The 14,811-nt window shown below is 39.8% G+C and overlaps 1 protein-coding gene across 2 annotated transcripts in view; it reads left to right on the forward strand.

Moving 5' to 3' along the window:
• mta1 (metastasis associated 1) overlaps positions 1 to 12,206 on the forward strand; it is a 38,632-nt gene extending 26,426 nt beyond the window's left edge. For both annotated transcript variants that reach the window (XM_017475706.3, XM_017475707.3), the window contains exons 5-18: positions 683 to 746; positions 1,214 to 1,331; positions 2,712 to 2,814; positions 3,070 to 3,169; positions 5,282 to 5,470; positions 6,495 to 6,569; positions 6,682 to 6,740; positions 6,875 to 7,002; positions 7,085 to 7,236; positions 8,255 to 8,444; positions 8,707 to 8,796; positions 9,666 to 9,818; positions 10,951 to 11,101; positions 11,208 to 12,206. In XM_017475706.3, the coding sequence (XP_017331195.2) occupies positions 683 to 746; positions 1,214 to 1,331; positions 2,712 to 2,814; positions 3,070 to 3,169; positions 5,282 to 5,470; positions 6,495 to 6,569; positions 6,682 to 6,740; positions 6,875 to 7,002; positions 7,085 to 7,236; positions 8,255 to 8,444; positions 8,707 to 8,796; positions 9,666 to 9,818; positions 10,951 to 11,063 (1,534 nt within the window). In that variant the 3' untranslated portion in view covers positions 11,064 to 11,101; positions 11,208 to 12,206. The remainder of the gene's footprint in view (positions 1 to 682; positions 747 to 1,213; positions 1,332 to 2,711; positions 2,815 to 3,069; positions 3,170 to 5,281; positions 5,471 to 6,494; positions 6,570 to 6,681; positions 6,741 to 6,874; positions 7,003 to 7,084; positions 7,237 to 8,254; positions 8,445 to 8,706; positions 8,797 to 9,665; positions 9,819 to 10,950; positions 11,102 to 11,207) is intronic.
• The last annotated feature ends 2,605 nt before the right edge of the window (positions 12,207 to 14,811 follow it).

The following is a 14,811-nucleotide window of genomic DNA, read 5'->3' on the forward strand; positions in this document are numbered from 1 at the left end:
ATTTCATATCCTTTAACCAAGGACAGTGACTGCAGTGTGTTGACAGCATTTTGATCACTGTAATGCTTCCTAACGAATGCTGGACTTCCTGAATTGACGGGCAACATGACTGTTTACATATCCACACAGAGACTAGAGTTTGTCCTCAGAGCAGATAATGTATTAACTGCTTGAATATGAGGAGAATTTCTCCAAACACTGCACAAGGTTTTCTTACTGAAACGAACCAGAGTACATCTTTTTAGTGTTTGAGCGCCGTGCTTCACCTAATTTGGAGTACGTAGTGAGGCGGCTCGCTTACTGTATCGGGTATCAGTACTTACTCACAACTCTGATATTGCTTACAGAATGGCCTATAGAAGAATGCTGTAATGATCTTATCTTAACGTATATCGTATCAAATAGGATCTGTCTATCCCTAATTTGCAGTAATTAGGAGCTTTGATACATTCTTAGTCGCATGCCAAACCTGTTTAGAGTATATCCTCAAGGTCACAATTCTCTCTTGTCCGTTTTGCTGTAATTTGACTGTTAAATCAGAATTTGTATTTCTCCTTCACCTGTGACTTTACTATGGGGCTGTGTGGTTCAAACCATTGTAACGTGTGTGTTAAAAAAAACAAACAAAAAAAAAACAAACAAAAAAAAAACATTTTGACATGTGTTGTATAACTGTGTTCAGAGGAAAGTGCTGTGTGACTCTTCTCAATGAGACGGAGACCCTCATGTCCTACCTAGACCGGGAGGTGAGTACAGTGCAGCATTTATTTATTCAACTGTGTAGCACTGCTAGATCACACTACTGGCTCTCTGATGCACTCAGAGTGTGTTTTACCTATACTAGATAGAGATGCTCATGAGCTTATTTTGTGTGTGTGTGTGTATGTATGTGTGTGTGTATGTGTGTGTGTATGTGTGTGTGTATGTGTGTGTGTATGTGTGTGTGTATGTGTGTGTGTGTGTGTGTGTGTATGTGTGTGTGTGTGTGTGTGTGTGTGTGTGTGTATCTGAGATCTAGTTATGAGCTCGGTTCATCATGAATAATTCAGTGTGTTGACCCAGAATGTTCTCTTCGCATTTAGTAATGAGGAGACTGGAGACTCCACTCACTCAGGCCAAACGCACAAACACCACACGTCCCTCTATCAGTACACGAGGCATTCTTTGTTTGCGCCTGGGTCTCTGACTCTGACTTGTTGTGTTTTGGCTGCAGGACGCATTTTTCTACTCTCTGGTGTACGACCCTCAGCAGAAAACACTCCTGGCCGATAAAGGAGAGATCAGAGTGGGGAATAAGTACCAGGCAGAAATCACCGACCTCCTCAACGAGGGTACGTTTACTTTTAGTGGAAACTTCTGATTTTGATACCCACTCTAGAGTCTGAACGTGCACCCGTGTCATGCACTTCCTCTTTGTGATCTCTTCCTTTCTGTTTTTGTAACACACTCTGATGACAGGGTGACTGCAGTTCTCTAAACACTCTGTTTCTCTGAAATTATATTTCATAAAATAAGAGCATTAAGTGTTGCAGTAAATTAGATTTTTATATGGTCTTAGAATTTAAGCTTAAGGCTAATCAGATGTCTTTTTTTCTTTTCTTTTTTTTATCTTGTAGAGAAAAGCAGATACTTTTGCTGGATAAAACAAAAGACATGATGCAGGTCTTTTCTGATGGGTGCAAGATGACTATGAATTGTGATTGGTTGGCACATATTTAAATCTGGGCGCACGGTGGCTTAGCGGTTAGCATGTTCGCCTCACGCTGCCAGGGTCAGGGGTTCCTGCGGGATTCCCGCGGCTCTGTGTGTGCGGAGTTTGGATTTTCTCCCCGTGCTGTGGGGGTTTCCTCCAGGTACTCCGGTTTCTGCCCCCAGTCCAAAGACATGCATGGTAGGCTGATTGGCATGTCCAAATTGTCCGTAGTGAATGAATGGGTGTGTCTGTGTGCGTGATTGTGTGCCCTGTGACGGATTGGCACCCTGTCCAGGGTGTACCCCACCTTGTGCCCGATGCTCCAGGTTTCCTTGTGACCCTGAAAAGGATAAGCGGTATAGAAGATGGATGGATGGATGGATATTTAAATCTAATAATTCCTACACCTACTATTAAATTTTTTATATATATTTTTTTATATATACATATCACTTTTCTAGTGTGCACCACAGATTTAGTGTTTTGCTTTTATTCATTCATCTTCGCTTTATCCTGGTCACGCTTGTAGTGTATCCGTGAGTATATAGACACAGCAGTACAACAGGGCACCGCGCACACGCACTCATTTACGCATAGGGGCAATTTTGTGTTGCCAGTACTCCTACTGGTGTGTTCTTGGGAGATAAGAGTAAACCAGAGATCAGAAGGAAAAACCCATGCGCACATGGGTAGAACATGCACATCTCCACACAATAAAACAAGCCCAGTAGTGAAACGGGGACCCCAGAACTAGACTACTATGGAATGTCATTTTTGCAGTTTGTTTTTGCTGTAATGTGCATAAACACGTCCTGTCTGGTTTTAAACCCAGATCTTTCTGCATCTACTGCCAGTGTGTTCAAGGCGTCTCACTGAGAACTCTTGATAGACACGGATGAATAACATGAAGCGCTTGCAGAAGGGAAGACCATGCAGAGCTGTAACAGAGCGGGAGTTTAATCTTGATATCCAGCTGTTCTGTAGATGACTGCTGTGTTTGTGCTTCTTGGTTCATTAGGAGAGGAGGATGGCAGGGAGCTGGCCAAACTAGAGGAGAAAGTGTGGGATCCCAACAGTCCTCTTACAGAGAAACAGATCGACCAGTTTCTTGTAGTGGCTCGGTAAGTACCTTCAAGTTGTTTTTGGATTTGACCCTATCGACATTTGTCTGGACTGAGCAACACGGTGACGGTTAAGGGGCTTCAGAATAAGGTGCACTTCCTGTGGAATTATCGATTTATATCTGAGCAGCGCGATGCCGTTTTACAGGAAGATGCTTGCAACACTCATTCATTCTTATCTCTTCTCAGCTTGGTCTATTTACATCTCTTTCTATCTCTCTTCTGCCCTTGTTCTTTTCTCGTTCCCTCCCACAGGTCTGTGGGTACGTTTGCGCGGGCTTTGGACTGCAGCAGTTCAGTTCGGCAGCCCAGTCTACACATGAGCGCTGCAGCTGCCTCCAGAGACATCACGCTGGTACGGCACCACCTACACTCGCTCGCTCACTCGCTGCACACTACGTCCTGCTTCCGCAGTACTTCACACGTTGGTCTGGCACATGAAACGCATTCTAATGTCATCTGTGCTTTGCCAATTGTCCATGCAGAATTACTCATAATGGCGTAGATCATCATGATCACCCAGGCAGATTTGAATCATAATGGTGTAGAGCAGTACGGATATTTAGAAGAAGGACCCCTTTTTAAGTCGTGCCTTTCACAGTAATCTCGTTATGTCTGTAAGTATGACCATTACAACGATGTCATCAACTTTTATTTATTTATATAATCACCAAATAATCATCAAATGATATTTATAGAGCTTTGTATCTTCGCTGGCGAAGCATGTCAAAGCATGGCGATAAAAAGATGTTCATATTTTGGGTCGTACTGTATGTTCAAAGCCACTTCATAAAAGGGTAGCATTTCAGAGACCCACCCTCCCCTACCACTAGATGCCACTCATTTATTAAACATACAGCCATGTAGCCAGTGGCTGCTAGACACGAGCAAAGCCATACCCTCTGAACTTGAGAAACACACACTGCTTTGTTCTGTATATAATAACTGACATGAAATTACATCTATGTGAATGCTTTCTACAACAGACATTTGGGACCCTGCATGTTTAAAGCATTCTTAAAAACCTTTTTTGTTTCCATAAATGTTTAAAATGGCACCTCTTGCAGATTGAGTCATTAACATGGCGCCATTGAGACATTATTAACATGGTGGCCTTGTTGAGGTATTATCAGGGTGATGCAGCTGATGTTATACGAGTGTGCTGAACCCCATCCAGATTTCAGAACAAGCAACCTCATAAGTAATAAACACTAAATATTAGCCTATACAACTCTGGCTTGCAAAGCATTATCAATACATTATCAAGTTAAATGGAGCTCCTGTGATAAACAGGTTTATAATAAACAAAACTGCAGCACAGGACTCTGAACGAGCTGTTTACTGTAAAGACTTTACCTGTTAAATCTGTGTTTTAAGAGGATATGTATACTTTGATCATTAAACCAGTCTGGACATTTTAAATATAATTAATAGATATTATTATTATTATTATTATTATTGTGGTGGTGGTGGTGGTGGTGGTGGTGATGATGATGATGATGATGATGATGATTTATTATTACAACAATTATGAGTATTATTACAACCATAAAAGCATTAATTTTTGAGTATCTTCTCTCTGCTTGCAGCATGTTCTCGGAGCCTGCGTCAGACTTGCTCATTCATTCTTAATCTGAACATTTTGTCTTTTCGAGTGACTAGCATTTATATTCCATGTTTTGGCTTCGCTGTACTGTTTTAACTGTCTGGGTTTGGGAGCTTTGCCAGTTAACTTTTGTTGTCTTTTATTCCAGTTTATGTCTTTGCTTATGACATGAAAACAAAACTGTCTTAGCTTTCCCACATGCAAATAATGTGTGTGTGTTTATGTTTAAACAGATTTATAATAAACAAAACTGCAGCGAGAGAGAGAGAGAGATTGTGTGTGTGTGTGTGTGTGTGTGTGTGTGTGTGTGTGTGTGTGTGTGTGTATGTATGTATGTATATATATATATATATATATATATATATATATATATATATATATATATATATATATATATATATATATATATATATATATATATATATATATATATATATATATATATATATATATATATAGAGAGAGAGATAAGTGTATGTATTTTATTTGGCTAATCAGAGAAACATACAGCTTTCCTTTTACTCCTGCGTATTTTCCTCTGTGTTCAGAATCTCACACGAGCCTTGTGGAAGCTCCCTAAATAATTCGATCACAAGCGATATTTACTGGTCTGCATATTAGTTAATTGTATAGGTTGTCATTTATTCCGTTCGATTGGTCTGTAAGAGAGTCTGAAAATTCTGTTCGCCTTTTTGAACGTGCTGATCTAAAAATAATTGTGCAGATCATGTGTAATCTATCTGCCTGTGAAAAATGACACTTTTCTGGGGAGAGATGCGAAGCTTTACTGCAGATGTTTATGATTACCATTCGCTGTGTGTTTAGGTATCCTGACTTTTATTCACGTTTTCTTTTGCTCAGTTCCATGCCATGGACACGCTGCATAACAACGGTTATGACATGACGCGAGCAATCGCTGCTTTAGTGCCTCAGGGCGGCCCTGTACTCTGTCGAGACGAGATGGAAGAATGGAGCGCCTCGGAGGCCAACTTGTTTGAGGAGGCACTGGAGAAATATGGCAAAGACTTTACCGATATCCAGCAGGATTTTGTGAGTTTACAGCAATAAAGCATTTACATCGAGAGAAGTAGAAAGAGATGTAGGGCTTATGGACAAAATAAAGAGCACTAGCTCACTGGTCTGTACACAGATTGCCTTTTTGCGGTAAAGTATGTCTTCTAACTCTGCCACCTGCTGGTGATTTAGTGTATATATGACTCTGTAGTTTAGGCATTGAACACAGCGACAAGGAGGAGCCGTATAGAGAAAATGTACACACCCACTTTTACCAAACTAAAACCATATTATATAAGCAGACAAACGAAGACCAGAAGTGTTTTTGTGCTTTAGATTTTCCATCTGTGTTCCTGAATTACAAAGGTTTATGGCTCCGCTTAAGACTGTATATACAAATGCATGCAAACTCTTTTTAAAGGGGTTTAAAAAAACGAAACCGCACCAGTAACTTATTATTCAAAAAAAAAAAAAAAAAAAATCTTCTCTTGTTTCTTTATTTGAATGTGCTCAGTGTGATCTCTAAGGACATAAGTCAACACGTTTTGCTTTTTAAGTCCTATTTAAGGCATGGGTGAACTCCCAGGAATGTTGCTGTCAAGTTGCTGCAAAGTGAACACTGATTGGTATCACAAGCACAGCTTTCATCGAAAACCTGGAACAGAAATATTGACCTTTCATGTAGCTGGTGGAGGGTATGAAAAGATATCAACATGAAATAAAATTGGTCATAATTCAGAAATGGAAGACAGACATAAAGAAATAGACAGCCATGTAGTAGAGGAAAATTTCTGAAAAAATACCAGAGTTTTGCAAAAATGTCAAACAAAGAGCAGGAGACGTGAAAACGGGGGCAAGAGGAAAAAGTCCACATTTATATTGACTGACTATAAATATTAAACACATGTTGACCGTTTTTGTTACACATGATTTCGAAGGAACATCTGTAAAACCAAACTTGTTAAATGCCATCCTCTCTTCATAATTTCAAAGTAAGGATAAAGATGGTAAGACTAGATTCCTATTAAACACAACAAAATAAATCCTCTGTCTCTTTCAGCTTCCCTGGAAATCTCTGACTAGCATAATTGAGTATTACTATATGTGGAAAACTACAGACAGATACGTTCAGCAGGTATGGTTGCTTGACACAATATCTCTGTAAATGTTCCTGGGTGGGGAAAAATCTTTAGTGATTTTTTTTATTTTTATTTTTTATCTTTTTCTATTTATTGTGCTTTGTACAGAAACGGTTAAAAGCAGCGGAAGCAGAGAGCAAGCTGAAGCAGGTCTATATCCCTAACTAGTGAGTACGGTAGCCAGTTGGTCAGAGGGCATCCCTTGATATGCAAACATTAACCTCTAAGCTTTACATGAATTGTCTTTTTGATTTATGCACACGCTTAATCCGTGTGTGATTTGTGTGCTTTGCGTCTGCAGCAATAAGCCCAATCCAAACCAGCTGAGTGTGAACAGCGTGAAGCCAGGGCTGGTGAACGGGGCCGGGGCAATACCTGGGGCAGTGACTCAACCAACAGGACTGGGCCGCGCATGCGAGAGCTGCTACAGTGAGTTGTGGTGAAGGTTTAACACCTACACAAATTGTAAAATTGGCCGACTTTCACTCTCTCTCTTCTTGTTTGTGTGTAGCCACCAGCTCATATCAGTGGTACTCATGGGGGCCTACCAACATGCAGTGCAGACTGTGCGCTTCCTGCTGGACCTACTGGAAAAAGTATGGTGGCTTGAAGATGCCCACGAGACTTGATGGAGAACGGCCTGGACCCAACCGCAACAACATGGTGGGCGTGACTTTCAGCAGCTCCAAGCTCTTTTAAACATACACCACGTTGTTGCCACTGTATCAAATAAGGATAAGCACTTACTTTGTAAAAGGACCAAAAATAGACAAGTTATTTTTTTGTTTTATTTCCAGAATAGATTACTATTCACAATACAGAGGTGTTTCATTTAAGAGTAATGAATGCATTATAGCATAATGTAATATCTGATTTATTTGTGTGTGTGTGTGTGTGTGTATATATAGTATACATACTATAGTGTCTGAAAATAAGGACGTACAACTTGAATTGTGACACTATAATAGTTAAGCCATTTCTCTTCACAAGACTTTCTTTTACATATCCACGTTTAAATTCAGTTTATAAATAACTGAAATTCCAGACATCATTAAGACAATAGCCAGCCAGCAGGAGACAAGCGACCAACAGCTTTTTAACGATAATGTGATAGCCTGCACATATTCAGTCATTTGTAGAGAATAAATATACAAAGTAAGTGTGTGTGAGTGCAAATTAGAAAATGTCAAGCATCATATTTCAACATATCCTCTCAGTATAAATGAGACTCAGCATTGTTCTCACTTTCTGTCTCATATTTGGGCCTATATATATAAAAAAATGTGTGTGTCCTCTATGCCTGGCAATAACTGTAGGTGTCTTATGTGACCCCTGAAACCTGAATAGCAATTCACCTTCCTACTAAGCAGTGTCTGCTTTAAGATAAGTTACCTTACCACACGTCTTCCATCCTCATTCCTCTGCTTGTCTCACTGTTTTCACATTGCACTCTGAAACTCTGGGACTGTTTAAATTTCCCTGCTCTACCTAACAGACTAAATCTAGTAATTGATTACCGGCACCTCCCTGGAACAGTACATCTTTGTTTCGTGGCACTGGAAAGTTTTGCTACACCAGTATAGATGGATCGCTTGGAATTCCTGAGCTGAGCATCCTGTGGATGAGAGGCATGTTGTTCCAGTTGCACAAACGCTCACTCTAATGTCTTTCTGGTCGGTAGAGTCCTCATGGAGGACCAGTGAGACACGGCGGGAGTCCAAAGTTTGCAGTGAAGACCAGACAAGCGTTCTACCTGCAGACCACTCAGCTCACAAGGACAGCGAGGCGTATCTGCCAGGATCTGCTCAAGTCCCGCTTTCTGGCACGTCACCCCTACACACCCGTCAACACGGCAGCCATCAAAGCAGAGTGTGAGTGAAGTCGCTACTGCTCTATTACTCGCCTACCTAGGGACAGATTCAAGAAATTGTATGCTACCTCACAAGATTATATATGTGATTTTACTCATGTAATCATAGTTGATGAGTACTTAATCATTTGAAGTGGAATACTTGCGCTTTGAGAACACTACTCTGTGATATGTCCGTTAAGATGCATTGTGTGCTTCTCATATCTTTGCTCTGTTATGTTTAAATGCAAGCAAACTTTATACTATATTTATTGTGTGTGTAGGTGCAGTGCGGATGCCCGACATGTCCACAAAGCCCGTATCTTTGAGGCATGCCGTCCGTAAGCCTCTGGAGTCTGTGGTTAGATATCTGGGTGGGTGGATATATGACATCTGCACTCTTGTTCTGTTTTCTTTCGCTCTCATTTCAAATTTCCAAGTGCCAGGACACAGTGGAGGATGTTTAAGGAAAATTTAGAGCAGTGGTGTCATTTTAGGTACCAGGCCACATACTCACATCCTGTGTTGAGTGATTTGGTAGACAAATTACACATCAACTCATCCTCCTCATTTATAGGCATTATCACTTACGAAACAGATCAACAGACTGCAGTTCATTACTAAAAAGCAAATTTGCCAAATTATGCTTTTATCGTTAACCTTGACCACTGTAGCATAGTGTTCCACCTTGTAACGTAAATAGATTTGATTGGGATCCATTTATTGTTTACAAATGAAAAAGCTATATGTTTGCATAAGTGTTCACTCCTGTTGCTGTGAAACCCCGAAGTTAGTTGTTGGAAAGGAACATGGCTGTTCCTTATAGCGTATACTTATCAACACCACGTTTTGTCTATCTAGCTGAGATTATTGCTCCCTAGTACAGTATTTTGCCCTCTAGTGGAATAACAGACTTTTTTTTAATCTCTAAATTCAATTACAGTCCACAACACGATTTTAACTTACAAAATGGATTCTAAATTCATTTGGTGGGTCAGATTACAACCTCTACCGGGCTGAGTCTGGTCCGTGGGCCCTGTGTTTGACACCCACTAATTTAGATTGATCTTAGAATATTTCTCTGGAGAGCACACTGTGTGGAAACTTTTGGGGATGGCTGGAGGGGTTCCAGCACATACCAAAGGTAGCCATGCTTGTAGAAACAGCTCCATTTTAATTAGATTTTAAGTGAATATTATTTTCTGTCTAATCAATATCACTACTGTCTCTCTCCTGATTGTAGAGGCCCACCCTTGCCCACCTAAAGCAGAGCCCCCACGAGGAGCCTCTATATCCACTGGTAGCTTGACTCCCATCAAGTCCTCCCCCATCCTGAACAACGGCTCACCCACCATCCTCGGCAAACGCACCTACGAGCAGCACAATGGCCTAGATGGTGAGATAGATGGGTGTCTGTTGTCAACTCTGGTTGTGTGTGTGTGTGCGCGCGCGCATTTCTCATTAACTATACCTAGCACGTCTCCTTTACATTTTAATCTACTTTCCATAACCACATAAAAGCTTTCTTCCACTTTCAGGGGTGCCTCAATGAAGGTTGAGAGATTTTATTGTGTAATTGGGAATAAGATGCCCAGAGTCTATTCTCCTTCCTGTTTTCCAGTTTTCTCTCTCCTGCCCATGTGTCCAGCCTCCACAACACTCTCTCTCTCTCTCTCTCTCTCTCTCTCTCTCTCTCTCTCTCTCTCTCTCTCTCTCTCTCTCTCTCTCTCTCTCTCTCTCTCTCTCTCTCTCTCTCTCTCTCTCTCTCTCTCTCTCTCTCTCTCTCTCTCTCTCTCTCTCTCTCTCTCTCTGTGTGTGTGTGTGTGTGTGTGTGTGTGTGTGTGTCAGCCATTCAGAGTTGACAGAGAGAGTGTTGTCATGGTAACAGATCAGCAGTGACTCAATGATCTCCTGCAGGATCAGATGCAAAAAGGCACACATCAACCAACAGCACTATCAAGGCCATTAAGTGACACATAAATGATGACGAGCGTAACATGCATACTATTTACAACCTCATCATACACAAGTGTAGAAGTGTGCTTCTGTAAGGAATCCTCATCTAGTATGTTGTGGTGCTATTCTATCCAGGGGTCCGGAAAGAAACCAATGTTCAATGGTTATATAATTCCCTGATGAGTTGGTCACTATTCTGCTCTGAGTAGCACTGTTTCTCTCACTTCCCCTCCCTTTCATCTATCACTTTTTGCTTTTTGCACATTTTACCACAACCACCTTTACAGCATTGATCACTCGTGGCTGTTCATGGGTAACTTGGAGAATAGCTGTATACGTGATCTGGAACAGAACCAAGAAGTGATGATGCTCATAATGTCCATGTAGTTTCCGATACAGATCCACTTTTATACATAGTTGAAAAGGCCTGTCACTATGGCTTGTTTAATTTTTTTTTTTTTTTAAACTATCCTATAATGAGTGTCAAGTGCCTTGTGGTTTGTCGTATGTGAATTAATCACTTGATTCGTCTTATTCTGCTTTTTATTTCACTTCTGTTTCACCACCAATAGGATCCAAGTCTAAAGTGCTGGCTCCTCAGTGGGACATCATGTCCAAACGAATGTCCGAGCAGGGACGTCCCCCCTCTGCTTTGCAGGACAATGAAGTACACGAACTTGACTGACGCCTTCTGTGACCTCAGCCCTTTAGCACGGACAACAGGTCTCTGTTAATCTTTTTATGGTTATGTTTTTGGTCTTGTTTAAACAAATTCCTGGGCCTGCTACAAGATAAAAATGATTGCATCTCCCTTGTTGTTAATCTGCAGGTAAACGGAGAGGTGTTTTCCCAATTCTCAGTGGTGGAAGGACCTTGGATGGGATCTGTGGTCAACATTGCGCTATATTAGAGCCAGTGTTTTTTGTTCAGGTTTACGGGCTAGAACAGGCTCTGACCTGACTGTATAGGACTGCATTCAATATTTACCATATATTGCTAATTCTGTTTTATTATTATTATTATTATTATTATTATTATTATTATTATTATTATTATTGTTATAATTTCAAGTCTTGTTGTTGTTTTTCTTTTTCTTTTTTTTTTTTTTAACCAAATGTAATCGTTTTGTTTTTAGTTAAATGATGAAACTTGTTTCTTGAAACAGCTTGCTCAAAATGGGGGAAACATGGGCTCTCTTATTGGCCTGTTACATTATTTTCTTTGTCAACTACTCAGAAAAAGAAGAGACCGGCATTTCTTTCAGACTGCCGTTTTCATTCTGCTTGTCTTCGTTTCGATGCTCGTATTATTCGGTTTCTTCAGTCCGCCCTGCCCTGATGCCACAGGCAATTAACTTATTGATTAAGATGACTGAATGTGTTCTTTTTCTACCTTTTTCACAAGTATTGCATCTATGCTTCTATGGTGTAATTAAAAAAAAAAAGTCGTTTCTCTTTTGTGAATATGTAAATGGAAATGGTATGGAGGCATTATTGTACAGTGGTGCATTTTGCGCCTCCAGTGTTTATCAAGGCTTGTTATAAGGAATTTGCCATGTACAGCATATTCTTTTTGTAAGGAACCTCTCTTAGCAGTCTAAAACGATACTGCTCCATGACTACACTGCACCTTCTTAAGAATGATAACATATGTGTTGTACATGTTGTGCAGATTCGTGTTTTTGTTTTGTTTTTTTTTGTCAACACCCCCCGCCCCGCACATATCCTGCCAAGAACAGCATTCCGAACCAGGCAGCTTTTCACCTGGTGATATGTGATACATTGAAGTTTACACCACAGTTGGTTTATTAAATATTGATACCTCGAGAGAGCATGTGTCAGTAGAAATCCTCCCCTCACGTTCATCACATGTGAGCTACAAGTCTCAAGGTTCTCTTTAAATTCATTTGTTACGCGTCCTTTCACCTCACATCTCCCTTCATGCATGTAATGCAGGTGCGACGTTTGTCTTCAATGCTGCACAGTGACGGTCATTTAGAAGACATTTCTTCTGATCAGTTATAAGAAATGGGTCAAATGAAAATTAAAGCACCACTTCACCCACCTACAGTGCCAGGTTACAGTGAAAACTATACATGTGTACACGAGTGGTCACTAACCCTGTTTCTAGAGATCTACCTTCCTGAAGACTTGAGCTCCAACTATAATTGTAGCCACCTGACCATCTAATTATGGCCTTAAGAAGTTCTTGATCAACTTAAACAAGTGTGTTAGATTTCAGTTTAGATGAAACCTGCAGGAAGGTAGATCTCAAGGAAGAGGGTCGGTGATCACTGGTGTACACAATCAACACTAACCTCTTAAAACTGTTATGAATAAATAGTACTGCATGAGGAAGAGTGTGTCCAGCATCATACTACAGTTTTAGCAAAAAGATAAATCTACATGCTACTGGTCTTCAGTTTGTCCTTCAGTGGGAACCATATAGGTTTTATGTTGAACCTTCAACAGAAGGTTTTTGCATTCACAAGTGTTCCATGCATACATTTTTTCTACAAGTGTACTGTTACAATGTCACTCTTATTTATCCTGTTCTCACCACACACATTCAGAAAAATGGTTCCATTTAGCATTTTGAAGTTTTCTTCAGTTTGAACCCTTGAAATTTTTGTCTGAGACAAGCTTTTAGGAAGAACCACTTCGAAAGCATACTACTTAAAACGTTATTGATGCAGCAAATGATCTACAAAGAGCTTTAGTGATGCGCTACTGGACAGTTATATAGTGGACAAGTGGAGTCCAGCTGTTATACATCCAGAAATTGTTCTTCAGTGTGATTACACAGAAAAAAAGAAAAATATTTTATATATATATAAATAAATATATATATATAAATATATATATAAATAAATAAATATATATGTATATATAAATGTATATATAAATATATATATATATATATATATATATATATATATATATATATATATATATAATGTTAAAATAACACATTGGTGGTGGAACAGAGAATTAAAATGTTTCACATAGTCGCCTTCTGTCAATGTGGGTTTCCTCTGGGTTCTCGGATTTCCTCTTACCTCTCAAAAACATTTCAGTAAGTGGATTAATGACCCTACGTTGCCTCGATTTGTGAATGTGTATGGTACCTTCGGCCGGACTGGTGTCCTATTCAGGGTGTATTCCCACCTCACATGCAGTGTTCCTGTGATAAGCTCTGGATCCCAATCCAACCAGGGTGAACTGATTACTGAAGATGGAAATATGAATGATCCTTGTGATAGACAATTATAACAACATAAATGGGTAAAGAATCATGGACTTTAATGTTCTTTTATGGCATTGCACAAGAAACCTTTTCAGGGACTTTTATATCTTTGGATGTAAGATTTGGAAGAACCTGTGGAGTGCTCGCTAAAGAAACTTAGGAATTGTTTTTGTCTGAGTGTTCTTATGGCAGGATTAAGCTACATTTTATGATCCATACATCCATTTTCCATACCACTTATCCTAAGCAGGGTCACAGGGGAGCCTGGGGCCTATCCCAGAGAACTTGGGGCACCAGGAAGGGGACACCCTGGATGCGATGCCAACCCATTGCAGGGCACAATCTCGCACACATTCACACACCATGAACAATTTGGGAATACCAATCAGCCTACAATGCATGTCTTTGAACTGAGGGGGGAAACAACCAAGGCATTGGGAGAGCATGCAAACTCCACAGGGACACGTGGACGGAGGTGTGATTTGAACCCCCAAATCCAGAGGTGCAAGGCATGTTTTAAAAAAAAAATTTAAGCAAGAACACTTCAAAATAAAGGTTCTTTAATAGTTCTTTACAGCATCATAGGTTCTACAAAGAACCTTCTTGTCAACCATTTTCATTGTATAGGATTTTTGAGTTTAGCTATATGGTTCATTGGAGATTAAAGAAGTTCTTTATCGGTCATTATAGGTTCTTCAGAGCAGTATATTGATTCTTCAAGGTATTATCTCTTAACAGGTTAAAATGAACCCTTTTAGAAGGTTCTTTGTGGGACTGGGAAAGGTTCTCCTGGCATCACTCTTAAGAACCTTACTTTGGTTCCTTATAGCACTAACTAAGGGTTTTTTAGAGAACGTATGATAACATGGTTCCTTGTGGCACTGCTGTGAAGAACCATTTCTGAGTTCTTTAAAGCACCAGTAAATAGACGGTTCTCTAAAGAACTTGAGAGGAAAAGGTTATTTGTGCAATTTATAAGGGTTCTCCTATGGCATCAGGCTGAAAAACCCTTTTTGGTTCTAAATGGAACCCTTATTTTTTTTAAATGTATGATTAAATGTTTGAAATCAGTGTTGGAGACAAAAACAGAATTGTGCTAACATATTCATTTCTTTCATTAGAAAACTAACATTTTATTTTATAAAAACATTTTATTTTATAAAAATATATTTTTAAATGGATGACTT

The sequence above is a fragment of the Ictalurus punctatus genome, chromosome 9 (genome assembly GCF_001660625.3).
Source record: "Ictalurus punctatus breed USDA103 chromosome 9, Coco_2.0, whole genome shotgun sequence".
Classification (NCBI taxonomy): Eukaryota; Metazoa; Chordata; class Actinopteri; order Siluriformes; family Ictaluridae; genus Ictalurus; species Ictalurus punctatus.